General features: G+C 39.6%; 2 protein-coding genes across 4 annotated transcripts; one reads left to right on the forward strand and one right to left on the reverse strand.

Moving 5' to 3' along the window:
* Positions 1-78: 78 nt before the first annotated feature.
* Positions 79-27,788, reverse strand: LOC108600651 (adenylate cyclase type 2). Of its 3 annotated transcripts, none has more exons than XM_017988346.2 (21): positions 27,687-27,788; positions 17,345-17,636; positions 8,002-8,135; positions 7,737-7,934; positions 7,549-7,671; positions 7,254-7,448; positions 6,960-7,187; positions 6,688-6,815; positions 4,881-5,039; positions 4,125-4,257; positions 3,486-4,062; positions 3,168-3,266; positions 2,646-2,764; positions 2,257-2,483; positions 1,991-2,198; positions 1,459-1,938; positions 1,185-1,397; positions 1,025-1,129; positions 907-921; positions 352-594; positions 79-277 (listed from the first exon to the last, which is right to left on the reverse strand). In XM_017988346.2, exons 2-21 carry the CDS (start codon positions 17,499-17,501, stop codon positions 143-145), a joined length of 3,876 nt encoding a protein of 1,291 aa, XP_017843835.2. In that variant the 5' UTR covers positions 17,502-17,636; positions 27,687-27,788; the 3' UTR covers positions 79-142. The 3 variants fall into 3 exon arrangements, with proteins under 3 accessions (XP_017843835.2, XP_017843836.2, XP_017843837.2); XM_017988347.2 differs by having other exon boundaries at positions 27,694-27,712; XM_017988348.2 differs by lacking the exon at positions 907-921.
* Positions 9,988-11,261, forward strand: LOC108600652 (maker747). The gene is made up of 4 exons (XM_017988349.2): positions 9,988-10,151; positions 10,315-10,537; positions 10,593-10,646; positions 10,697-11,261. Exons 1-4 carry the CDS (start codon positions 10,065-10,067, stop codon positions 11,182-11,184), a joined length of 852 nt encoding a protein of 283 aa, XP_017843838.2. The 5' UTR covers positions 9,988-10,064; the 3' UTR covers positions 11,185-11,261.
* Positions 27,789-27,982: the final 194 nt, after the last annotated feature.

The following is a 27,982-nucleotide window of genomic DNA, read 5'->3' on the forward strand; positions in this document are numbered from 1 at the left end:
AGCACTAACTAAAGCTAAAGCTAAGTTGCAACAGAGTTTAAATGCTAATTAAAAATGCTTAAAGACTAACTGCAAAAAATAAATAACAAACAATTCCTAAACATATTTTAAAAACTAAAACAGAAACAACAATTGATGGAAATTACAATTTGCCATCGTATGGTGTCTTTACAAAATAGGTGACTAGATTCCCTTTGCCCTTCACATAGGTGAGGCCACGGCACTCGCAGTCGTAGTGTCCCGAGGCCATTAATATCTTTGCTGTATTCTCCGTTGTCTGCAAACACAAAAGCAAATTACAATTATTATTCAACTTTAATAAGTAAAAGCCCTGTCGGCTGTCGGTCTTACCTGCAGACGTCCCATGACACCACATGAATCCATGCGTGAGGCCACATTCACCGTGTTGCTCCAAATATCATACTGTGGCTTCTGGGCGCCTATAACGCCCGCAATGACCGGGCCATGATTAAGGCCAATGCGCAAGCGAAAGCGTTGAAACGACTCGCGATTTATTGAATCCAATATGGACATCAAAGCTATCGCAAACTCAACCAATATGACAACGTTGTGCTCCTCCGTGCGCTTCTCATCCTGCAACAAAAAAAGACAAAAAGTTACCCAAACGCTAGTGCCGTTAACTGAATTGAATTTCGGTCGGAAACTAAACCAATTGAGCGTATGCGGGGCTAATCCCAGCCTACACCCAAAAGGCAAACCCTCATTTAGCTGTCCCTTTTTTTTATGAGATTGTTTGACTTTGCTTTGCTTTGGGTTGGCCTTTTTTTTATTTGGTTGATGCTTAATTAAAACTGCTTAGCAGCATTTAAATGGTATTTAAGCAGTAAACAAGATACTGTAGCTTATATTAAAGCTACAAACAGTTAACTTTTGTGCTGAACTTACCGCAAAGCTACGCGACTGTTTAGTACATGCCAAGCCAAGGTTATTTACAGAAATTAGTAAGCGTTGAAGAAATAAACATAAATTAATCAAGTTGATTAGTCAGCTGAATGCAACTTACAGTAGCGCCATCCTCTTTGCCTGGTCTCAGACCCGAAGCACACATATAGGTGCTAGCTATGGTTTTAATCTTTTCGATGCCGCTGAATTTGGGTTTGAGTAGTAACTGTTAAGAGCAAAAATAGTTAAGTATATAAATTACAAAACACCTTCAACTTTACCTTATCGAAATCACAAATGATTTCATTTAGCAGGCGCAGACACTCCAGGCCCTGCTTGTTGACATCCGTTTCATCATAGAACTCTTTGTAGTTGGGTATGGAGGCAAACATCACCGCCACACAGGAATAGCTCTCATGGTAAAGCTCCGTAGAGCGCTCTAGATGCAAAAAATGCGTTGCCACGTGCGCTGGCAGAATGTTCTCCAGCAAAATCTGTCGAGCGTTCAGTGCAAAGCTTGAATAAATTGACTTAAGCAATTCGTGCATGTATTACCTTGTTAATGCCACGCATGGTTTCCACTTCCTCCTGTTCCACCTTAAGCTTAGCCTTCCATAGAAAGTCTGTGCGTGCCACATACTCGCCCTGACGATCCAGCGTATGCAGTATGGCGACCACCAGCAGCAACAGCAGAAAGCCCTTCACCTCCAAGCGCAGTCCATCGTGCAGATTAAGCAGATTATACTGCACATAGAGATCGCTGTAGCCCAGCACAATCATCTGGCCAAGTAAGGCCAGCAGCATGGTTATCAACTTGAGTATAAATCCAGAGCGCAAAAAAGCTGAAATGGCCGCTAGACTAACGGCGCAGCAGCAGAGAAAGATGGGAGCTTTGGGTATGGCATGAGCTATTTCCAAGGGCTGCATATCCTCCAGCACTGTAATGTTGCCACTGCTGCTGGTGGCATTGATGTCCAGCAGGCTGCTATTGTTGGCAGCAAAGCTTTCAGGCTCATCCGGCAGTGAATAGTTGATCTGGAAGCAAACTCTAAGCATAAATAGTTTACTACTAACTGCAGCTACTTACCACGCTAAATACTGCACAGGCTGAGATAAGTATGTTGACCACAATGAACATGGCCAGACGCAGATAGCGACTGCTGGCCACCACCTGTCCCGGACCATTGCGATCTGTATTGGAGGCATGCATATCCGGCACTGACATGTTGCTCAAATACAAAAACAGTGCCAAGGATATGAAGCTGGCCAGCAAGGAGCCCAGCAGAGCCAAGTTGCTATTAGAAAGTAAATGAATTAAAATGTATACTCTGGAGCTGCGTTGGGCTTACGCACAGGTCAATGACAATCAGCTGCACCACGGCCAGCGATAAGAAGAGCACAAAAGCGCATATAAGATCGAAGCGAAAATGCGTATCCGGCTGAGCGCGATACATGGCCTCCCTGGGCGTATTACGGTACCACATGGTGAGCGGTTTGAGCTCTGTGGGAGGTCCCAAGAAGTTGGAATTGAAGCATTTACGCTCCGGTGGCAATAAATTTGATTCAATCATCGCTATGCTCTGTAAGAGAGAAAGAGAGTCAGATGATTTATAATAAAGTTTAGTGCGCCAGCTTGGGGCACCCAACAAAATTCAATTATATGTTGGGCCAAATTGTAAATTTGATTTTAATATTGTGCTGTGTTTTTCCAGACACACACACACTTGTGTGCACATACTGACCGCTAGTCCAATGTTTTTCACCAGCTTGGACTCCGCTATGTTGGCAAAAGGTCTATCGGCGCCCCAGCACTCTACATACTTGGTCATCTTGGACGAGGGACGATTGCGTGTGACATGACCTACAAAAAAGTATATGGAAAAACAAATTTTAAGCTTTAAATTTGTGCAACAACTTGTCAGCAAATTGAGCTTCACTTTATGGAAATTCACAAGCCACAGGCACAAACAGCAGATGCCTGAGCTTAGCTGTCAGTCAAAGGTGCTTAATTGCCAAATACACATCGCCCTTGTCTGTGGTCCAGTCGGTTCCACCTGCGCCACAGCATAACCAGCATAAAAAGGCCAAGCTCCGACGTCGGACGCTGGCATCAAAATTTACGATGCAAAAAGTTGCGACAAGCGACGATAAAAATAAAAATTATGCACAAGCTGAGCTCATTTGCGAAAGTGATTTTCAACTGTTGCGTTTTATGAGCTACGTGCCCCTTGCCCCAGCTGCCCCAGCTGCCCCAGCAGACTTACCCGCATGACTGCGAAAACTTTCACCACTGTGTATGGACATTTTGCGACCCTCCACAAAGGCGCCCGACGAGCGGCGTCTGTCGGCAAAGGACATTAGACCTGAAGTTGGAACAACAACAAATTAAATAAGTCATTGCGCAAGTTGAAAACTTGAAAGTTGCACTACTATTTCTTTATTATTATCAATCAAAAGTTTAGCCAAAGTTAAGAGCTCAGCGTAAATCTCTTAAGGAAGCTAACTTTTTGCAGTTTTCCAAGCATTTTCAATAGAGTTTTTAGTTTTGCACAACAAAACAACAGAAAAAAAATTAAACTTACCCTGCACGGAAAGCTTACGACGTGATCTTTCAGGCGCCTCCGCTACTGTTAAACTGTTAGTGCCCATGCTGCTAGTTGCTGTTGTTGTTGTGGGCGTGGCAACGCTAGTAGTGACCGGCGGACCACCGCTGTTGGAGATCCCACTCTCGCTGCCGCTCATGCTGAGCAAGTCATCGGCTGGCAATGACAGTGCGACAGACTTGGGTGCTGATTCCGAGGCAGCCGAGTCGCCGCTGCCACGATGCAATGCCACAATGGGAGTATCGCGCTCCTGATGTCTGTCCAATAGTGGGTCGCCCGCAGCCGCATGCTCCTCCTCCTCCTCCGAGAGCTCTTTGATGGACATGGAGGCAGCAGAGGTAAGCGGCGCATGCAGTGCAATCTCCTGGCTGTGTGTCGAGGTGGGCGAATGCTTCTCAGCCACGCTTTCTGCGTTCACAGCTTTTGTGGGCGAACGGTGCTCGGTGGTCAGCAGCTTCTCGTTGGCATCGCCGTCCTCCTTAGCCGCAGGCTCTGGCGTCGACTCTGTTTGCTCCATGCACTCGACAACGCGTGGCACACTCTGCATATAAGCGGGCTGCCAAAGAAATATAAGTAAATGAAATTAAATTTAAAAACAGACAGAGCGAGCAAACTCACCTTGGGCGGCACAATAAGATACGTTTCGATTTTGTGATCCGCCAGATACGAATCGCGACTGAAGCCCTCGCCTTGCTCCACTTCAAATTTGTCGGCCAGAAAATCCAAAGTCTGCTTTGTAATATGCACGCGTCTGTGAAGCAACAGCATGGCGTATGAGTATTTGGCGTATACGTAACATTTGTTTGTTTAATCAAATGTAAATTTGTTTTTGGTCTGCTAAACCTGCGCCTATTTTATCTTTATACATTTGTCTGTGCCCCGAAGCCCCATCATGTTAAAGCCGCTTTAGCTTTTCACAGCTCATTGAACAGCTTTTCAATTCAATTACATGTAATTGCGACCTAACTGTGTGCGGATTAACGAAAAATTTGATATTGCAGACTCTGACAAATGTCGATTATTTGACTGTCTATTCATAAATATAATTCATTTGCATATAAGCAAGTAAATAGATTGTAAATTAATTTAAATTTAAATCTGTTGGGCTTCAATTAATTGTATTTGGGCTTGAAGCTTTTTTTTCGCACAATTTAAAATATAAGTGCTTGACAATAGCAGAGACTTAGCAAGCACTAAAGCAAAATCCCTTCATAATTGGCCACTTCAACTTTAAGCCAGTGGCCGTGCAACATTTTGTGGCAACTACTTGAGTGTAGAGCACAACCCGTAGCTTTTCTTTTTTTTTTTTTGCAACGTTGTCACCTTGCAAGTTGCGTCAGCAACATATTGCTTAACTTTTAGTTCAGCACTTACCCCGCAACGCCGCCGCTCTCCATGTGATTGGCGAGTGTAACATCATCGCTCCAAACATCAAATTGCCACTTGCGTAGGCCAAGGACGCCGCAGAGTACGTTGCCAGTATGAATGCCAATTCGCATGTCAACATTTATGCCGGTTGCCTCACGCACGTGTCTGCCACGAAATGAAAGCAAAAATGAATACAGGGTTGAGCACAAACAATGAAAGCCGCACAGCTAAGTACACACACACACACACACACTCACGCATATATATTGTTTATATATACATATATCTAACTTGTGTGCAAACTAGTTGTATAACGAGTACAATTTTATGGCGCATAAAACACAACATACGACCAAGTTCAGTTCAGGTTAGCTCAAGCTTTGGCTGCTCTAGGGCAGCTCGTCGTAGGCTGTTGCTGTCCAGTTTGAATAAGGACATGTGCGGAACGCCTTTAGACTAAACAAGTCCTTGAGTTATTAACGTAAACAAGGATTTGCCTGTGGACTGTGTGCCAAATGAGCCACAACGCTAGCAAATCGCTTAGAACAAAGCGACAACAGAACACAACACAAAACAAACACACAAATCACAAGGGAGTCCTTGTGCTTAAGCTTCTTTTTATGAGCAGTAACATGTATATATACATATGTTTAATTTGTCAGCAACTGTCTGCCCATTCTTTGAGCTGTATTTAAACGTATTTTGTTTGCCCTTGCGCTGCTACAAGTTGCAGAAACAAAACTATTGCCTACTTTTCAGGGCCTTTTTGTCTGACAACGTCAAGGAAGAAAAATGCAAACAAATTTAAACTAAAAAAGAGCACAGCAGTCGCTGTCGCAGCTGCTGCGTTGCACAATTAAACTTTCACCTTGCCACACACACAAGTGGCAGGCCAAACAAAAAAACAAAAGCTGAAAAGTAACTTGGCCAGAGTTTGTAAAGCGCCAGGAAAAAAAATGAAAATGAAAAGAATGCTGAAATGAAATGAATTGAAAGAAAGCTGGCGAGCCAGCGAAAAATATAATAAACACAATAGAAATGTGTGCAAGTGTCTTGAATAAAAAATTATATATTAAAGTAAAAAAAAATGCCGCAAAAACAAAAAGGTAAACCAAATTTACTTTAGGTGAATATAAAATACGCTGTAAATTAAAGTTGCACGAGTAAAATAAATTGTAAAGTCTAACTAAAATCAAATTAAAGGAGAGCTACATAGCTAAAGTACTCTTGGTTAGGGCACATAGCATGGCTAAGCAATGAAACGCTTGAGCTTTGAGCTCGGCAAGCATGGCGCTTGGCGCATAAATTTCAGCAATGTAATAAAATGGCTTTTTGTGTCGATATTGTGTGCGCTTATTGTATTCCTTTATTTTTGTTGTTTTTATGTTATTTTTTTGTTGCTGTTACTTTTTTATTGCATAATACGCTTTTAATGGACGCCGTAAAGCGAAAGTCCAAAAGGTGCTTTTAAGCAATTAAAGCTAGTGAAAACTCAAACCAGAAAAAAGTCAAGGCTAGCTTGAAGCTAAATTAATATACAATATATTGTGCTGTTTGCATTTGTAGTGAACACAAGCACACACCCAAACATGTGTGTAGATTATCCTGATATAAAGCACTTCAAAGTGCTGAAGGCTGCAACATTAATGTTTACCCTGCGGCACTTGCACACTTCCACACATAACCAAACAGTAAACAGTGTGTCAAAGGCATATGCCAATGGCAAACACACACACACACACACACACACACACGCACACTTGCATAGAGTCAACAATTGCACACCCACGTGCACTGACACTGACACACTCACCTGATGGCATCGATCATTTGCAGGCCCATGTTGACGCAATTGCTGGCATGTTGCGGTCTCGAGATGGGCAGACCAGATACACAGTAATAGCAATCGCCAAGAATCTTAATACGTAAGCACTGATTTTCCTGCAATATGCAAATTTAAAAAAAATTAGCTACTACGCTTGTTCTGACATCGTTACAGCGCAATGTTATGTTAAGTCTTTCGCTCATCATCTTCGACCCAGTTCGATAAATGAGCAACTTATCGATCTATCGCTCACGATTTACCTGTGCTATTTGATCGAAGCGCCCAAAAAGATCGTTCAAGGTTTTGACCAAATCGCTAGCCGTTAGTGAAGAAGACAACGGCGTAAAGTTCACAATGTCTGCAAAAAGTATTGTAACATTTGTATGCCGCTGCACGTGCAGTTCGTGGAATCGTGTAGCTGACGTAGACGCCTGGCCCCCAGCTCGCTGACATGCGTCAGCCATTTTGAGCATAATGCTGCGCTTAACCTGCAAAGTAGAAACAAAGCACTCGTGTTAAGTTACAGGCAAGGGATGCGCTCTTGGCCAGCTTACCTCGGCTGCTATGTAGGCAGGTATGACGCTGAGCAGCAGCTGCTCCTGTTGCTCCCGTTCGCATTCAAGCTTGACACGCTGCTCAATGCCGGTGCGTGTGCCATCAACGGTGCGATTGTGTGCAGCATCCGACATAATGCGATAGTAGAGACCTGATACGGATGCGCTGGCCAGCATTACAATCTCGCCGAATAGCTGTGCGGTATGGTTATAAAATAGAATGGCTTAAGCTAAGTGGGCTCGCAGCTGTGCGGCGACTAATTAGTGTAGCCTTGGCTTCCATTTTGCAACTTACCGTTGGCAAATCAGGCACATAATCCGCACTTGTGCCAATTCTATAAACTATATGTATGGCAGTCATAAACAATGCCAGCACCACCGACACCGGCCAGGATATGGGCAGCATGGTGTGTATGCCCTAATGCAAATGCAAGCACACATCTTAATTTCAAATTCAATTAGCAGCCGGCGCGGTTTGCTTACCAGAAACAATGCATACATTGGCAGCGGCGCCAGATTATTCCCAGTTATGGCCGCAATTGTGCCCAACGAGAATGTGGTGACAATGGCAAAGGACAAAGCGGCAGCTGGCGAGCTCAGCACCGCGGGAAACTGCAGGGCCGTCAATATGGAACCAGAGATAAGCGCCGCCAAAGCCAGCAGCAGCGTTTGCAGCAAATGCTGTAAATCAATACACATATATAAATGAATAAGGCCACTTGGCTTTTGTGGCAGGTGTGGCGCTTACCTGCTCGTAAATGACGCCAATTATAATGGAGACCACACATGCCACCAACGAGGTTAACAGGCCGGATCTGAAGAGCGACTTGCGCAGCCTCTGGCGATAGCGTGTGTACAAATCGTTCAAGTGTATATCCTCAGCTGAAGAAAACAATAATAAATAAGTATAAATATAACAGTCAGTCAAGTGCTTTGTAACATTAGCTGTTGCGTGTGAACTGAGCCACAATTGTTGTAACGCTAATTGTGGCGCGTTCTGGAGCTGTGAAATCACGAACAGCTGTAACTTGACCTATATTTAGCTGCAAGTTAAACTGTGGACAGCCCTAAGAAACGAACAAAAGTCTTAACAGCTCAAAGTTTAGCTTGTGATAAATTATAACTAATGTGTTTTATGTTGAGTTAGATCAGGAAGTATTAAAGCATATACAACTGTCTCGTATTTGCACAAAAACAATTTGTTAAGCCATAAGCTGCCACATCAAGTCAAAAATAAAAGCACAGCACATTAAACATAATTTCGTGCGGGTACAGTGAATGCTCGCATAACGCGCTGCACCGAATAATGAGCACGTGAGGCGTATAGCACCTTAATGCTTAGTTTGACAGACTTAGCTTTTAAACCAGTTGCTGCCGCTTTTGCAAACATTCACTGTATATATGCAAGTGTTTATAAAATGCTTATATTGTTTATGAAAAGACTGCTAGTAGTAGCCATGTGTCTAGCTAGTTTGGCGGCTTTAAAAAGCCTTTTTTGATTTATTTATGGCCACAATCCATTGATAAACAGATACTACCTGGCCCGACTAAAAGCATACATAATACTCGGCGAGTAAACATATTTATAGCAACAAAGCAGGTGTCTGTGTGAGTGTGCGTGTGTTTGTTTATTTGCTTAAATGCTGTTCCTGATGTTTTTATTTTGCTTTTCGGGGGCGTCTGTGCATTGATTTTATTTTCGAGCAATGCGACTATAGACAGATAAATCGATACAAATGAGCTCATATTAAAGAAAATATAACTTAAGTGCGTCATGTATGCGTTAATTGAAGTACAAGTAGCTCAGCTCCACATGGCGTATGCGTTATGTAGCCAAAGGATTGTATCTTTATGACATTCATAAATCAACAACAATGTCGCTAAAGCCGTGTTAGCGCACATAAATCAAGCCGCAGCTACAGCAGCAGCGATAAAGATGATTTCAAATGCATTACTTTTTAATAAATGTGTGCGCATATGAGATTTATTATTGTTATTGTTGCGGTAGCGCATAAAAATGTATGAGAAAAGGAAGCACAAGCTCGAGCAGACGCATTAAGGATAGACGTTCATAGTTTAGGGCTGCAAGTAAGTGTTAAATTTTTGCAAAACGTATAAACTTGACATCAGCATTCTGCACAAGTGACGAGGTTGGCTTATGGCCGCAATAAATATAATAATTTCAATAAGCAGCTTACTTTTTAAGCAACCCTCGCATAAAGACTCATGCGTATAAAGTGAATGCCAGCGCTTGTTTATTTTCTGCAATCAAACAGAAATTCTTTTGACATCAACTGAAAGCGTCTCTTTACCCATACACATGCACATGCATAGACAGTGACAGTGTGCGTGTGCGTGTGCGTGTGAAAGGATGACAGATGCTTTCATGTGTTTACGCCAACCCTGCTGCTGCGGCTGCAAGGTGCGTTCGGTGTTGCGCTGGCGCTGCGCTGCGGGTCATAAAACAAGCGTCGCATCTAGGTGGCAACGACATTGACAGTGCTAGTATCGAAGAAGACTTTGACTGCAAAGCTTTTAGATGAGATTTGATGTCATGTTGTTCTTAAAATGAAAGCCACAGTCACGGCATGTCGAGTGTTAAAGTGGGCGTAGACAGGGCATTAACAAGATTTGGTATTATTTGTAGTATTTTTATTTGAATTGCAGATGCGTCGAGCAGGCATTTAATCAAACTTCAAAATGGCTACCAATGCTTATTTGCCTGTCAAATGTGTTTGAGTAAAGCTGCCTACATATACATACAAATAATATTAAATATATATAAATCGCTGTTAAATTCTGGTAACCAACATGTTTAGATTGAACGGAGATTCAAATACTACAAATAATTTATTAACATACTCTGCACGCCGTTCACATGGCGCCCAGACGCCGCAGGTGAGTTTCAGCTGCTGCACCAAAAGTATTTGTCCCACTGTGCAGGCAGCATAAATAACGATAAAAGCATGAACGCTTAGAGCAACAAGCAACAAGAGACAATTAATGACGCACTCTAACAAACATTCTTTCGCTCTCTTCCTCTCACCCTGCATTTCCACAGTTGGCTATGGAGAGCTCGGCTGTTATTGAAGAGCTTTGCTTGAAGGACGATCGTTATTTTAGCTTGCTGTACAAGAATTACGACAGCAACAGTTTGGGACATAGAAACAATAATCTGAGCAACAATTTGCGTCATAATAGCAGTTTCTATACCATGGATCAGGACAAAGGCTTAACGCCTGGCTTGATTGATTACAAGCAAATGGATGCGGAATTAACACGCAGTAAGCAAACATTGCCTTTAACAAATATTGAATTTAATATTAATTTGTTATTAAGTGCAACGTGACTGCGAGAACATTGAGACGCAAATGTTTTTCAGCGCTGAAAATCGTAAGTAATGCAGACACACTTCAGTAAACTCTCTTACATGCTATTTGCAGTTACGCCTTTGATCAACAATGAGAATCGCTCGACTAACATGGATTTCAGACTTGTCGGCTCTGCCTTGAGAAGTGCCTCAGCTACACGCCCAAGAGAACAGTCGTTGCCAGCCGGCTACCGTCGTCGCTCGCCGGATATGCCTATTGCCAATGTGAATGTTGAACGTCGTGCGAGCAGCACATTGTTGAGCTCTGATTTGCAGCCAGCACAAGAGAGATTTACAGAAGATGCAGCTTGTTCTGATTGCAGAGATGCAGATGCGTTTGCAGTTGGTAGTACAGATGCTGAAGCGGATGCAAATGCAGACGTAGAAGCGTACAAGTGTCCAGTGTGTTTGAATTGCGTGCGTCAACGTAAACCTGCTACCACTATATGTGGTCATGTCTTTTGCAGCGCTTGCATTAGGGCTGCTCTACGCACCACATGCAAGTGCCCCGTTTGCCAGAGAATGATGACCACTCGTCAAATACTTCGCATTTATCTTTAAAAAAAACAACTTCGTGTTTCGACTTCTTCCCAATAATTACAAATAAATTATGTTTTACTGCTCGAAATGCAAGCTGGCAAGCAAAAAGCTGTAGCCGAGTGTTAAATGGGGAAATGTACAAGAAAACAAAAACGATTTAACAACATTTTTCTGCACACGGAAATTGAATTTCGTTTTTGGCAGCAGCTGACGCCTGGAACTATGCAATGCTTTTAACAAATGTATTGCACATACGCCACGTGTGACTGGGCTCTGCATAAAATGCAACAAAATACAAGCAAAAATCGCCTCAAGGCCAGCTGCAACTTTAAATGCCACATGTTGTATTCAAGCTATTGCCGCCACCTGCTGCAACATTATAAATTACGTGCTTGAAGTCGAGACAGGTATTACAAGCTCTACGTGGCATCCTGTGCCCACATCCTGTGAGCAGACAGGGCCAACATAGAGCATGTCCTAAGCTCACTTCAATTTGTATGCGTGGCAGGCCAATGCATTTTAGAGAAACTTACTTAAAGACAGCTTAGAGTTGACTTATCACAAAGAGCTTTTACTTAGCGCAACAATCAGTTTTAATTGCTGCCTCGCCAACAAAATAGAGCGCAACAAAATGCTGTCACCAGGCTGTGTGCTGGCCTTGCCACAGTTTCACAAATTGACAGGACACACGAACTGAAGCTGAAACAATATAAAAAAAAAGGCAAACAGCATCAGCTGGTAATGACAGCAGAACGTGCGTGTCAGGGAGAGATGACATGACAGCGCATTAATCAGGATGCAGTCGAAAGCTTTTCAAGCGTGACAACAATCACACGCCAATGGCAGTGCATGCCACTTGCCAATTGCCAAAGATTAGATGCTGATATGCATATATGTACGATGGGCCTTGTTGTGCATAAAAATTGTGATAACCCAATGGAGCTAGCAGCACAATTTATTAAGCTTTTACCCACTGTGCTGGGCAGGCAGACAGCTTTAACAAACGGCAACAGGAAATAGCACAAAAGCATCTCCAACTCACGTACATTGCTAGTTTCTCTTTGGCAATGTGCGGCCATTTTGCAAATGTCTTTCAGTCCTCCTTTGACATGCTCACAGTTTATTTGTTTCGCTCGCCCTCCCTCTCTTCAAATAATGGCCGGGCAAAGAGAAAAGACAAAGCACATCCGCATACAATGACATTTTTGCTCTTTTTTCCAATTTGTTAGTTGAACTCAAATGATATTTGTTACCACCATTTTCTAGCTACTAGAGGTAGTTTTTTTTTATTGCAAAGTTTGCTGTTGCCACTTTTAGCTCATGCGGAAGAAAAGGTGTACAACAGTTAGGGGGGGCGACAAATGCTTTAGCCGAGGTGTAAGACCCATCAGCCAAATGGAAATTCAAATGAAATGCAAACTGCATGCATAATAAGGCAGGCAATATGTGTGAAGAGCACACTACACTGTGTGGAAAGACAATTTTTTTTGTTTTGTGGCAGCATCAACTAGAGCTGTCTGGCTCATTATGCCACAAAATGTGGCACAAGCAGAGCATTGGCAGCCGAAACTGAAACTAATACGCCATTGAAATGCAGCCGCAGCCACAGCCACAGCCTCGTTTTGCATACAATGCAAGATTTATGCCACACGACAGCTCAAAAATATATATCCAGACAATGTTAGCGGATTTGCATGCCAGGGTTATGAGAACTACACAGACTTATACTATATATATATATGACGACACTGACAACTGACGACAGTGCCGCCAGATAAAATCGTACAACAAAATATATATGCGTTATATATATAATTTTTTTTTTTTTGTGTGTTCGCTTTGCAAATTGCTTCGACAGTGAAAATGTGGTCTGAGCTGTGGCTATGGCTGTGCTATTGTTGAGCTTACCTTGCCTATTACAACTCGTCAAATATGCATATTACTTGAAATTGACGATGCTTTGATGCCGCTTTGTTAGATTCGTTTAGATGGCGCTGCAAGTTACATTTTGATTGTGCCACTGATTGGAGCAGCTTAGCAGGCGTCAGACTGTATGTAAATCCATGACTGTAATAAATCGCATTTGTATTTGCAAATCGATTGCGGCTTGTGGCATAAATTCAATTTGCATGTCACTGATTCCTCTCCGGGCTGAATTTCTTAGCGCATTTCATGTTCGTTATGCCAACGAGTGCTCGCTCGCTTATTAAAATACAGTTTGTAGCAAAAAGTGCACATCGTTTACGCTTAGGATGTGGTATAACAAAAAGTATCAGCAGCCTTAACGATGTCCATTAGCAGCGGGTGGCAGTTGCAGCTCACCGGAATTTCCTGTGCGCTGCTAAAAGCTTTAAGACTTGCACTTACCCTCGCTGGTTTAAAGCTCAGTTAGTGCTAATCGGCTTCAATTTATAATACATAATGGCTGGCTTGTTTATCTGCGCTGTGCCCATATTTACAGCGCCAATCAATTGACAGCTATTCAGTCAATCACAAACCAATTCCAATACCAATACCAATGCCAATGCCAATCCCAATCACAACAGGCCAATTGCGCAATGGCAGTCAGCCTGATGTTGTCGGGCTCAAGCTGCCAGGGGTGGGAAGGGTAGTGTGTATTTTGCGGCGCCATCAATAGCCAGCAGCTCTGCACTAGCAGCAGCAGCAGCAGCAGCAACAGCTGAATAAACAACAACAGCAACAAGCAGAGAATGTGAGAAAAAAGGGAGAACTGGGTAAAGCAATACACAAAGCAGTGAATACCGTTTCATCGACACTTTTTCATTGAATTCAATTAAAAGGCGAAATTGAAAATTGAAATTCAATTAAGACGCTATAAATACACACCGTGTGCAATCTGTGTGTGCGTCATACAAGCAAACACCCAATAATGATAGATGATACTGTGTGTGTGTGTGTGTGTGTATGCGTGCGTGCATGTGTCTCTGTCAATCTGTAGGCAACACTTTTTCTGCTATTTGTATTTCATTTCTGTTTTACACTCTCTGTGGGCTTTTAATGGCTCATCAACACTTTGCTGCTGGCGACAAATAAATAAATACTGCAATCAATCATCATACATGGCATATGGACAGCGTCAAGGCTTAAATTAAGAATAATTACAACTGAAGCACATATAAATTAGTAAGACATAACAAAGTGCAGTTAACTCATGCGCGCAGGCGTTTACGATAGGCTAGAAGCAGAACTAAAGAGTTTGAAACAATGTTGCCAAGCAGCAAGCTCAGCAACATGTAGCTAAAGCTGCAGCAACCAAATTAAACTTGGAATGCTGCGCTTGCTGTTAAGTAAATGCTGTAATTTTTTCATACAGTTGCATAAAAATGTATGGACCAGACCTCGATTGTGACTCCTCCCTTTAAATTTAATGTTACGTATACGTAATAATTAGTCTAAGCATTTTGCAACTGGCTTTTAATCAAACTTTTCAATTTCTATGGTCAGCTAAAATGCCACAAAGGCAACATTGTAATTCCAGACTTGCTATTAAAACGATAAAATGAAATAAAGTGCCAACGTAGGCAGCCAAATAGCTGCAGTTTTTGCTTTCAAGACATGCTACAAAAAGTTGCAAACTTGCCCAAGTTAGCCAAGTAATTGCTGTCAATTTGTAAGGGAACGCATAGAATTTGTAGCAACAAATAAAAAGTAATTAAACAAGATGTGCCTGAAGAAATGCTGTTGCTTTACGCTTCGCACGGGCAGCATAGTTGCCTCGTTTTATACGGTCCTATTGAGCTTGGTAAATGTAATAACCTTTGTGGATCATTTACTATTTTTAAGAAGTAAGCAAACTGCACGTTAAACTGTAACTATTTACACAATTTTCAACTGCTAGCGAACTCGTTTGCTTTATGGACTAAATGGTTTAATATAGCGCATGCGGTAATAATGTTAATGAGTGGCATTACCTTACTTATTTCTATACTGTTTGTAAGTACCATAATTGGTTTTAAGCAATTTGAGTAATTTATTTACCAAGCTCATTCTTGCAGAGAATAAGATTACTTGCCATAGTCTGGTTTGTGCTGTTTATTGTGCATATGTTGGCCTATTATTTATTATTCAATGTAGTGCTGCATACGAAGAAAATAAATCCATATGCGGAGCAGAGAACGACTTTCGCTATATATATTGTAGCTATGGTTGTAACCTTTGGTAAGCTATGCGCAATGTCTGCTAATAATATCCAAATGACTTTTGTTTTGTCTTTTTTTTGCTAGCGCTGGATATATACGCCTGGCTTATTGTCTGGTCGTTTTTCTGGCTGGGACCACACAAGCCCAAGTAATGCAATTATGCTTTCAACTTACTCTATTTAAGTTCAACAGTTTTTTGTAAATAAAATTCAATTATGTTATCGAAAGAAGCTGCCACAGTTAATTTCTTTGTGCTTTTGTTTCCTTTTTGTTTTCCTTTCGGCTGTAATGAGCTTAGCATATTATACAAAGTTTATTATGTTCGCTAATTTATGCGTTTGTCGTACAGTTAATTTATACAACTTCCCCCACACACACACACAGATAAAACAAATATATATTTTATTGCTTGCTCAGCTGTTGCATATGCAATTTCAGCAAAAAATATATGTGCGCTGTTCATAGCCATTGTGGCACACACTGCGTATACGTAATTCGTTGCGTATACGCTCTGTCTTTAACGCTTGCAGCATAAATTTCAACTTTTTTTGCATTATTTTCAATTTAAGCAATTTATATTATAGCCTCATTAGCAGCATATGTAGCATGTGTGCGAGTGTGTGTGAGACAGGGTTGGAGTATATGCTGGTGTGCATGTCGAGCTCTCATCAAGATGTTAATGGAATTAAAATGCAAATTGAGTCAACAACACTCCACAGACGCTCACGACAACAACAACAACAATTTGGCTGTGAAGCCAATGACTATGAAATTTGGTTATCAACACGTTGACAGGCTGCAAAATGATAAACGAGGCCAGAGCACTGCTTGATTATAAGCACACGATACAGAAATTATGGCATCAACTGCTGCCACACAGCTGTTGTCTTTAAATTTAAGCACTAAGTACTTGGCTTAGTATACGCTCTATAATAATTAATTGTCTTTTGTTCAATAAATTAATTGGTTTGTCAATCAATCAATTAATGCCAATGCGCACAATGCAACTCCAGCCCGTTTGTCCTTTTTTAACACAAAAATATTGGCCGAACATTTTTATTGTAATATTTCTCACAATCCAGCCGATTCATTAGCTGCCATTAATTGGGTTTTACAAATATTTTCATTCTTCATTGTAACAGTTGTTAAGCTGTCAGTAGCCCCTCCCCCAAAAAAAAAAAAAATAAAAAAAAAAATAAAGAATGTCCCAGACATGAGCTGTTCATTGACTCATGCGTACCTTTTTTAAAGTCTGCTTTAACTTTGAATCAATAAAATCTGCTTGGCGTACGCAGCTCATCAGAGTCTTTTAGGCTTCATTAAAATACAAACTTTCAAGCTCTGGCCAATCAATAGACCAGAGCATGCGGCTAAAACTTTTGCCCCACCCTCAATTTCCTTGAGGCTGCTTGCTGCTGAACTTTTGTCTTTGGTCACAAATTAAAGCTTGAAATAATTTGCATACTCTTCATAATTTCTTGCAGCTCAACCCCATCAAAGTATTTGCAAGTATTTTTAAATATTTAAAAGCACTTTCTATGCACAGGCTGCACGGCATTTCACGTATTCATTAAAACTTTGATTAGAACTAAGAAATAAAAGTGCTTGCTGTACAAAATTTGCTATAAACTTGTTTTATAATTGTATTAATTATACAAAATGTAACAAATTTAATTAAAATAATAAGTCAAAGCTCAAAACAGCACGACGTGGCAACAAAATGTTTGAGGCGTAGGCAAAAGGCAAAAGGATATCAACGTGACAAGCCCAAATTAAGCTGACAGAACGTGACCAATGCGTAATATAATTTTATTTTAAAGGTGGGACCAAGGCCAGGCAGAGGCTTTAACTTCGGTATTGCCCAAGGACTCGACGCGCACGTCACTTAGTTGAAGCATATGGTTATAATTTAAAAATAATACACACTAACAATAAGCTGCTCTCCTTTTCATGGAATCTAATTTAGTTTGCAGCACAGCCCCAAGGCGCGCTTTGGTAGGTGCTAAGCCAAAGCTACTTACCCGTTGTGCCATTCTCCTGCTCGCTCAAGTCATCCAGCGACGTGGACACTATTGCGCTTGTCTTCATGGGCTGCATTGCATTGCCGCCGGCTGTTACAATAATGCTCGCGTTTTTGCCATTTTCCGTTTTCACAATTTCCGCATTGTGGCTCACCATGGCGCTGCACAGTCGCTGCCGCTGCCGCTGCCGCTGCCCCTGCCGCCACCAATGCCGCCAGCTGTGCGCTTAAATTGCCTGCCAGTTGCAGGCTGCAGCGCTTAGCACTTGTTTGTCCACACACAGCCTACCCAGCTGCAAAAAAAAGAGAGAGAGAGAGAGATAGTTGAGTAGTCTGCATGAGCTCAAAAGGGCTTACTGCCAATCAAATGACATGCAATTAAGTTAGCTGCCTTTTTAATTGCATTGTATTAGTGCCTGACTAAAAGCTAATTGCTTTGATTTTGCCTACAGCAAATAGAACTTGCAAAGTGTAAGTTACAGACAGTACATGCAACAAATCTTGTTGTTGTTGTTGTTGCCCTAAAAGCATTTTGTCAATGCCCAAATACAAGTTGCTATGTATCTATTTGTTGTTTGCCTGAACTGTGAGCCACACTTGAGTGTGTCTTTGCTCCAATTAGAAAAGTTTTCGCCTTAACACGCTTGTGCGCAGTCAGCGAGGCGAGGCGAGAAGCAGCCAGCTGCTTACAAAAGGACACTTGTCGTTACACCAAAGGATTTGCAACAAAATTCCAGCCAACTGTAGCTGCTGCTGCTGCTGCCACGTGCCTCAAAATGCTCGCATTTTTCGTATTCTAACTGAAAAGCACTTCAAAGCAACAAAAAGTTAGCTAAGCTCTGTGCAAAATACTTTCAAATGCAATGCTGCGTAACTGAGTTTTGGTTGCCTGGCTACTAATCTATTATATTTACTAAACTGCGGTCCAATGTATCTATGCTAGCCATTAAATTTATGTGCTAGGTATCCAGCACTGTCAGCATGTCCCAAGGGCAATGTCAAGCCCACACAGACACACACATACACACACACACATGTGAACTAGTAAAACTTTTCTTTTAGCTATTGCCTTTGTCTTGGCAACTAAATGCTCTTTGTTTTCTTGTTGAAAGTTGACTGGCAGTTTGGCCCATAGTTGCATCTTTCAGTTGCATGCAGCAGCAGAACAAATTGTTTCGGTTTAATTTCAAGTGGCATGCCACAGCCATAACGAAAGCAGCGTTATGTGTGTGTTGCATAAACCATTTGATAAATATTTATGCCAAAAGCTGCTTTTGGCTTTATTGCGGCGTGCCTAATAACAACTAAAATTTATTAACGCCAGTGACCTCAAAAATTATTTGTGAGCTATGCGGCGTATGCGTTATATATTTGTAGCACATTGAACTTTTGAGTTTATCCACATGTAATGAGCGGAGTAAAAAAGTAATTGTTACATATTTAATTTAAATTTTTTGATTAAGATGCAATGGAAGAACTACAAACTACGACGATATATGCGTTATACTTAACAGTACGCACTGAAATTCTATGCGATATATGAAATAATAACCATAATAAAATATTATATTATATACCCACTTTACCCACTTTCTTTAAAATAAAAGCCCACTCTCCCCTTTAATGCATATTTTTATACAGACAGTAACCCTTATTTTTCTAATTCGCGTAGAAATTTGTAAGTTTCTTTCTTTAATTAATAAGTTTTGCACATTGTGGGAAGCCAATCTTGGGGGCAGTCGTTTCTGTGAATTGCATTCCTTACACACAAATATTTTGCATTCGAGCCAAGTACAAAAAAAACAAATGAGAAAGAGAAACCAAGCACAAATTAGAAATGAATAAATACGGAACAGAATAACCAAAGCATAAACAGAGATAATAAATAAAAAATAAATAATAATAAAATAAAACTGCATCTTTGCTTATTATTAAATGCTTGTAATCTGACATTTGTCGTCTAAAATGTAAAAATAAAAACGTTTAAAATTCAACCAAGCATTGCCTTTAATTTACTAATACGGCTTAGCCCTAAATTTCAGTTGAAACAAAGTGTTTGTCAAAATTTGCGCATATAACACTTGAAATTCTTTGGAATTTTGTTTTGTTTTTGTGCTTTATAGCGCCAACCACTTGTAGGTTTCAGTGACAACAACAAAGGCGAAAGCTAAAGGCGGCCACGCGTTTGACCCGCCCAACAACAACAGCAAAACGCGCACAAAGCAACAATAACAATGGCGAGCGAGAGAAGTGTAGTGCGCTTCGGAAAAACTACTCATAAATAAATATAGAGACAGGCATTGTTGCTATACGAAGCCGCGCATTTTGGTTTTGTTTGGCTTTGCCAACTGGCGCGTGTAGCAGTGCACTTTTTGTTATATTTATTATACTGCTTTTGTTGCTGTCGTTGGAATTGTTTACTGCAGAGCACATAGCTGAGAGAGCGTGATAAACATTAACTGGTTTTGTAGAAATTATTGCAGTAGCACACTAAAATAATGCCAAATCTGCTTAATGGCCGCACTTCAAATAAAAACAAAAAACAAATTGAACGCCAGCAATATATAATTTGCAATTGAAATGAAATAATATTTATTCGTTTCAAGCGCCATCAGTTTTATGTTCGGCATGCTCAATTTAACACTCGAATTGTTCTAAATATTAACACTACATTTGAACTTTTACTGCTTGCAGTTCACAAATTTAATGAGCGCCAGTCAAACGCTGCGTATACGTAATCAGCAAATGCTGCTATTGTGCTAATAATTTCTATAACATTTTGCTTCAGTAATTATTATTAATTTGCATGCACCACTATTAAGTTGAATGAATAACGAATGACGCTAGTTAAGCCAATGAGAATAATTTTTTGCCACAATTTCGCAAATATCGAGTCAAGCGCTTGACTTTGCTCACGCCACATGTTGCCAGCATAAACATTAAGCTGCTACAGCACACAAATACTTATACATTATGTACGTATGTGTGAGTATCCGCTGCTTTTCAATTGAGCGCTATTTACTTTAAGAACCTTGCATATTTTTTTTTTGCTGGCAATTGATTAAAGCGAAGCCCAAACACCAAACGAACTGAGGCTGAGTTCCTTAGGCACACATGTATCTGTGAGTGTATGTGTGTGTATCTTGGAGTGTTCATGATTAATGATTACATTCGTGTTTATTGCTGCTCAGAATTTGATATGCTGCAAGTTCAAGGCAGATATTTCAGTTTTATTGCCCTCGCGGGCTTCCCCCAAACAACAAGCGTGTCATATAACAATTGAAGCACATACGCAAATAGTTTGCATTAATATGCATGTGTGTGCGTGAGTTGACTGCCACGTGCTGTCAGCTTCACCTCGTAAAAATCTTAAATTTATTTTATCTTGAGCTGCAATTCACAGCTCGTGTTCGATTCATTATTAAAGTGCCACGTCGTCTGACTTAATTAGCTAAATTGTGTTCAAATGTTGTCCAGAGCAGCGCAGCGTTGAGCTCTTAGCTCGGTTAGGGGCGCCACGTCAGCGCCAAACCAGAGTATTTAATTAAGCGTTAATTGAAGACACAATGCCTAACCAAAAAGTCAGCATTAAATATTATTAATTGGCTGCCAAGCAACTGCAACTACGCTGCAGCTAATTGCAAACATTGCGTATACGCAACGTGCACTCCAAACAAAGTACACATCAAGCCAGCTATTTTATTGTGGGCGGCTCAAAAACCGAACATTGCTGGCAAATGTGGGCGCCAGCTTAAATAGGCTTGTGGCTTAACTGTTTGGCTTGGCTTTGGTGCTTTTCATTACATTTTGAACTCTGCACATGAGATGCACAGTGGTGTATTGATCAACTACTGCACTACTCACAATATTTTAAATTTTAAATATTTATAATATTTTGTTAAGGTAATGAAATCTTACACTACTTTACTTTTAAATAAATAGTTAAATCAACGACTGTAAAGTTATTAATGCAGAAAATATTTCACAACATAATCGGTACATTTGAAATTAAATGATTCATTTGTAATCTTTTTTATAAGCAAAAACGAGTTAATTGTAAAATTTTGATGCATTTCAGTCTTTTATACTTATTTGTGATAAATATTGTACATCCCAGCATGGTTCACTGCTTACTAATCGCCAGCATTGCTTATACATCCAGTTACTACCATCCCACCACTAGTAGAAATTGCCTGCTTTATTTCTTATTTGAATAAGCATTACTTAAACTATAATCCAGGAATACGTAGCGTTTGGTGATTGCTCACTGGCATGCTTTTATTTTAAGGAAATACAATTATCATTTAAAATTTTGCTATACCTTTGCTCAGCCCTATTATTAGGGTGGCATGCTACATTTTGCTTTTGTTAAGCTAGTTTTTTTCTGTATATGCGGACAGGGGTCTTGCAACACATTCTGCTGATGAATTACTAGAAAATAGTCTCAGTCTACTGGGGTTTTACATTATGTTTCTGTGTTGGTTATATGAGCACTGCATGTGACATAGGGTTGACAGCTTATAACATTGTAAGTTTATAAAGTGATATTGCGTGATACATTTTATTTTCAATATAAGATTGCTTGCTTGTCAACTAAATTATTTTCCTTTCAATCTATTATTTGGACACAATTGGAGGATAGCTTATTGGCTATATAGAAATTCGCATTAGTAGGGTGCATAAGGGTTGGAGTGAAGATTTACATATTAGACTTAATCCGGTACACGTCTGCTGCAAATTTTAGGTAATCAATCTGATATCTTGCTGTGGCCTCTGAGCGGATATTTATGTTTTCGTGATGCCTCTGGGAGATTCGTTGAACATCAAGCGCAGAAAGAAAAGCTGTAGCTACCAATAATAAGTTGCAATTCCTAGGCGAAAACTATCTTTTCGTTGCTTACAAACGGGGATGTTTTAGCATTGAGTGTAACGTACATACATGTGCCAAGCTCTGCAGGCGCAGATGTGGAAACTGAGTTTAACGCAGGGACGATGAGCCAAAAAGAGAGAGCAGAAGAGACGCGGGCAAGAAGAAAAAGAGGGAGGAGGGAAAGAACGCGAGGAGAGAGAGAGAAGAGAAGAGGAGCAGAACATGTGGAGGACATTAACTAAGTTTTTATGCCTGGCAGCGTGAGGCCATTAGAGCAGAATTTCGCTCTGGAAGCTTGCCAAAGTGTTGTTGTCGCTAACTGGTTTTGGTTCTGGAAAAATGTGTGATAAGTGCATCTCTAAAGTTGGTATTGCAGTGTGTGGGTGTGTGGTGTGTGTGAGCTTTGTGGCTTTTGGCTGACATAAGTAATGGAGCGATTAATTAGTTTCCCGTTAGACGCTTGCTGAACTTGACAGACCCGTGTCCTGCTTAACGCCTCTTTCTCTTGGCATACATTTGGCGTTAGGCAGAGCAATTTGGTTCTAACAACGACTCACTACAGGTGTCTTTGGTGGTGCATAGAACAGTCAGTAAATCTCGGAATTTTGGTTAATATATTTTAAAACTGGGCTTTGATGGGTGTCATTATTGTTGTAAATTCTTGTTTTTTTTGTATCGCGTGTGCCTTTAGCAGTGTGCTGTGTGTGATGTCGTGTGGTGTCAGTGTCTTTATATATTGGTACTAGGATTGTCATCCTGCTCTGCTATGCCACTACCAGGCTAGACATACGCGCCGCTTTATATCACGCGCTCTCATAAAGGAACAGATTTTCTAGTATATTTGGTAAATAAGCATGACATGAATTCAGCTCAATGAGCGGACCTCAGGACAAAACTAATCGTTAGAAATCAATCTTAAGTAGTCAGGCTGGCATCAAGACACAAATATCAAAGGTGTATCGACTGAAAAGCAAATAAATAACAAATACTATCCTTGGAATCTAACAAAAAACGCATAATAAGACGCAGGTTTTGTATTAACGGAGTTGCGTTTTCTCTTATTTCTAATTTGTAATTAAAGATATATCATTTGTATTCTATTGATATTCGTTCTTGTCTTGTTATTTATCGCACTCTAGTTGTTTACATAGCGATAATTAAACTTAGACTTTATCATTAAGCACAACATAAATTTAAATTAGTAAACTGCCGTTGATTTTCACTTATCAACGATGCTGTCGTCAAATATTGAATAATATTGTTGATTGCCAAATGTGCGGCAGACAATAACTCAGATTTGCCGTTATATAAAAGTGCTGCTCTGTAGTTCTTCTTGTTCGCTAACTCCTCTTTACATTTGGCTAAAAACAGGTCTCTTTCGGCGTTGAGGACCAATGCCAAGTTCAATGTTACGCCACTGGCGCATTGACAGGCGGCGTGCGCCTCGGGATAATAAAAATTACAAGAGATTGTCGGGAAAAGTAACAATCTCCATTTTAGATTCTTTACACATTACATTATACCAACAATTTATTTTCAAGTTGCTGGAAATTGTCTCAAAGCGCAATGCGCATATGCTCAGCATACTGCTTGAGAATACAGCAGAGCGCAGTGAGAGGTCTCGCTCTACGGAAGTAGATAACTGTGTGTATAGAGGTGTTTGATTGTAGCGGAAAAGGTGAAGTTATTAAGGCTGAGTTTTTTTAATCGCTTTATTGTTATATTGATTAATGGATAGAACTGCCATGTGTTTACTGATTATGGGCAAATTAAATCAATTTGAGGCTATGTGATTTATAGTTTATGTTGGTAGCAACGTGTGTAAGGCAATAGATCTTAATGTTGAGATATTTTTTTTAATCTGGTGTGTTATTTTACGCTTACATACTCGTCGCGGTGGTCGCTGAATAAATAGTATATTTGAAATTAACACAAATCTTTCGTCGATTGACAAGTCGCCGGAGCTAGTCATATGACATCAAATAGCAAACCATTAATGTTGCGACAATTATCGTTAGCATTTATATAATCGCTATATATGGCAACGTTAATGAGCACAAATTGCGGATTAGCCTTCAGAGGAGTAGGAAATTGTACAGGCTTCGGAAGTTGTAATTGCACTACCTCAAAAATGTAAGCGCAAATCATGCAACAGCCTTGCACTATATTTAGACACCTTTAATAAACGGAAATTATGCTGTTAAATTATATTTTAGGGATGGTTTAGTGCAATATTTTACAGCGTAAAGGCAAACAAAAGCATCGGCATTCCCAAGCTTGTTTACTACACTCCGCACTCTCACAACTCTCTCAGCCACTCAATCGCTAGCATCAGTCAAAGCGAAAAAAAATAAGTACAGTTTAATTAAGTAAATTTCAGAATTAAATTGTAAAATTAATAAATGTCAGCGTGTGTTTTTCAATTAATATGCTTTTAAACTTTTTTAATTTACGATTTATACACAAAACAAAATAATGCACCTTATGAAAAAAAAACTTCAAACATTTCGATCTTGAAAACTAAGTGGAGAAAATGTTTAGTACGTTTAGGAATGAAGCATAAAGAGCACTGAGGCAGAATGAAAAATAAACACAAGCTTCCAAATAATTGAAAAATAATACATGATTAGAATGAAACTAATTATATTATCTCAAGCCCAAATTTTAATTTCAAAATGCAATTGTTCTAACTTTCTATGATCAGCATTTGTGTAGCAACGAATTACATTTTACTGTGGCGCCTTCAACTTGCAAATTTCCTTTCGTGACATTTGATTTACTGATTTATGAATATGCAAGGCTTAAGCATAATTAGGTTTAATTAGGCATATTTAAGCCGCTGCATGTGGCATTGCTGCTAATTAGAGCAAACATAGCTAAGACAATAATGAACTCAAAGCAAACATATAATTGCAAAATTTATAGATATATTTATACAAAATTCTTGCGCTTTTTATAATCAACTCAAAGCAAGATTATTCATAGCTGAGTGTTCTGTCGTTCTCTATCATTACACATGTTTATTATTTATGCTATATACATACATATATTCTTTTTGCATGAGGGCTTTCTGAAATTTGGCTGTCGCCGCACAAGTTGTCATTGTTGCTGTTGCTGTTTGATTAGGCGTCTGGGCTGACACATGGGGGGCAACTCAAACTCACGCACACAGCTGCAGACACGCCTCGAAACTGCCACACACAGATACACACGTACACATGCATGGGAAAGCGACAACATATGTATATGATATTTTACACAAATGTGCAAATTTAATTAAATCTAAACGAGAAATAAATATAAAAACGTTGCGCCTAGAGCATGTGAAAAATATAAGAAACTGTTATGACCTGCGCTAAAAGCAGCAGCAGCAACAACAACAACAAGAACCAATTGCCAAAGCTTAAGCATACAAATAAAACGAATTTGCAATACGCTTTGCCACAAAAATGTCTCATTGTTTACATTTGTTTATGGCGAGCAACAAATACAGATTATTATGCGCAAAGGCATAGAACAATTTTAGAATTTTGTATTTTGTAAACAAATGTAAAGTGTGTCAAAGCATTGCGCGCCTTTGAAGCTGAGGCTGATGAGTGGGCATATTATTATCTCATATGCTTCAAATATATTTATATATTGGCCACCATTTGTATGTGTGTAGAAAACTCTATTCAAATATTGCATTTGCAAATAGCAAAGTTGGAAGCTGCTAAAGCAAATATTATGCAAATCAATTGTATTCTCTTTAAAGTGTCACACTTTTGTTGACAGCACCGCTAGAGAGTGAGTGAGAGAGATACAGAGAGAGAGGGTGAGAGAAATGTATAAATAAAAGCACATGCAGTATACTATATATAGGGTATGCCCAACTGCGTTGCACGCTTCACTTAGACCAAGATAAGATCGTTTGAAGAAAACTTTGATAATATTCGTAGCACACGCAAAAAAAAATGATTCATTATTAGATTATTTTTCTTTTAATTAATATATATATATTTTTATTTTAGACAGCATAATCAACGATGAGTGGGATTTGTTATCTAGCTAACTCTACAATTAGTCAATAAAACTGATTATTTAAACAGCAATGTGAAATATAATTTATTTTATTTTTGGGCTGACTTTAATGAACTATTTTATCGACGCTATCGCTGCAATGCTGATAAAAAGTGAATTCCTTTTAATTTGAACTTTGATATGGACGCTCCCTCAACTTGTTCTCAGCTACATACAACGTATGTGTGGTAAGTATATAGAACAGTATGTATATGCCACATGCCTTGATTTGTTTTATAGAATTTCATGTTGCTGCCATAAAGATTAAAAAAAAAAACAGTGTATAATGTACTCATACTTAATAATAATACAAAGAGTGGGCGTTAATTTATTAACGCTAAGCCCCGTTAACCCAAAACGAAATCAGCGCGCGTACATTTTTATAACTTGATTTATTTAAAGACAACTTGGCAAATGATTTGGCGACCAAAGTAAATGAGTATTTTTATACGACTGGCTGGTAGTACTTATAGCTATTGCTCAATGTGCTTGCAAAATGGAATCTAAAATATTTGCTATACTTAAAAGATGAAGCTGGTAATTATATGGATTTTAATAAAGCAACAAAAAAGTGCTTGACCTCTAAGATGGCACAGACAAACATTTTTTTGAAAACCCATTAAATAGTATAAGTTATTGCTGAGAAAACATTAATAATAATGCCAAAGTCAACACCACCCACAAATATTCAAGCTCATTTGTTTATATGTGTGATGTATACACATACGCCCGGCAATATCAAAAGTCGCTAACTAAATTTATTTGTGCCGCTTTTTGTATCATTTCTTTCGACGCACACACTCACACACACACACACACATTTACACGCGTATAGCGTCCGGCCATCAGAATTGCAAAAAAAAAAAAAAAGAAGCAACAAATTGTATAAAAAATAAATAGCAACAAAAACTGACGCAATGTGTCGCCAGCAGCTGACAATTTGAGCGCAGCATCATTTTTTATAGAATAATTTTTTATTTTCAAATTTTTCATAACGTATTTTATGCACACACACACACACGCACACAGACAGACAACTAATTAATAGAAAATAGAAAAATTTCATAATAAATTGAATTAGAGGCTATCGACAATCAGTGACGGTTGCAAGCACGTAATGCTTATCACACATGCCAGCGCCAGCGGGTTTTCTAGCATTTGAACTTGATTTTAGTATTTGCTACCTCATTTATTTTTAGCTCATTTCATTTTAGTTGCTATTGAACTTAGCAATTAGTTGCGCTTGATTATATGATATTATAAAAGAAGCAAACAAAAAAAGGCACAAAAAACAATAACAACAGCAGCAACAACAACAACAACGGCAAAGGTTTGCTAATTTCGCCGGCCACTAGTTGTACTTTGTGTTAATTAAAAGTTCTCATTGTATGAAATACACAGACAGAGAACTTACCCCGTACCGAGTAACTAAATCGTTGATTGTTGATGTTGTTTGCTGGCAATTTAAATAAATTTCACATGTGCATTTGAATATATATGCCTTGATTATTTATATCAATATACATATGTGTATATTATATTATGTTAAATAGAGCGCTTTGTTAAATAAATTCACAAGCACATAACGCAAAACACAAGCGCGCGAAATTGAACTGGCGACGGCCACGACCACGTCAACGTCAACGGGAGCACAACGATCCGTTCACCCGCACGACTTAATCAGAACTGAGTGTGTTGTTCTAATCAGAA

This window comes from Drosophila busckii, chromosome 3L (genome assembly GCF_011750605.1).
Source record: "Drosophila busckii strain San Diego stock center, stock number 13000-0081.31 chromosome 3L, ASM1175060v1, whole genome shotgun sequence".
Taxonomy (NCBI): Eukaryota; Metazoa; Arthropoda; class Insecta; order Diptera; family Drosophilidae; genus Drosophila; species Drosophila busckii.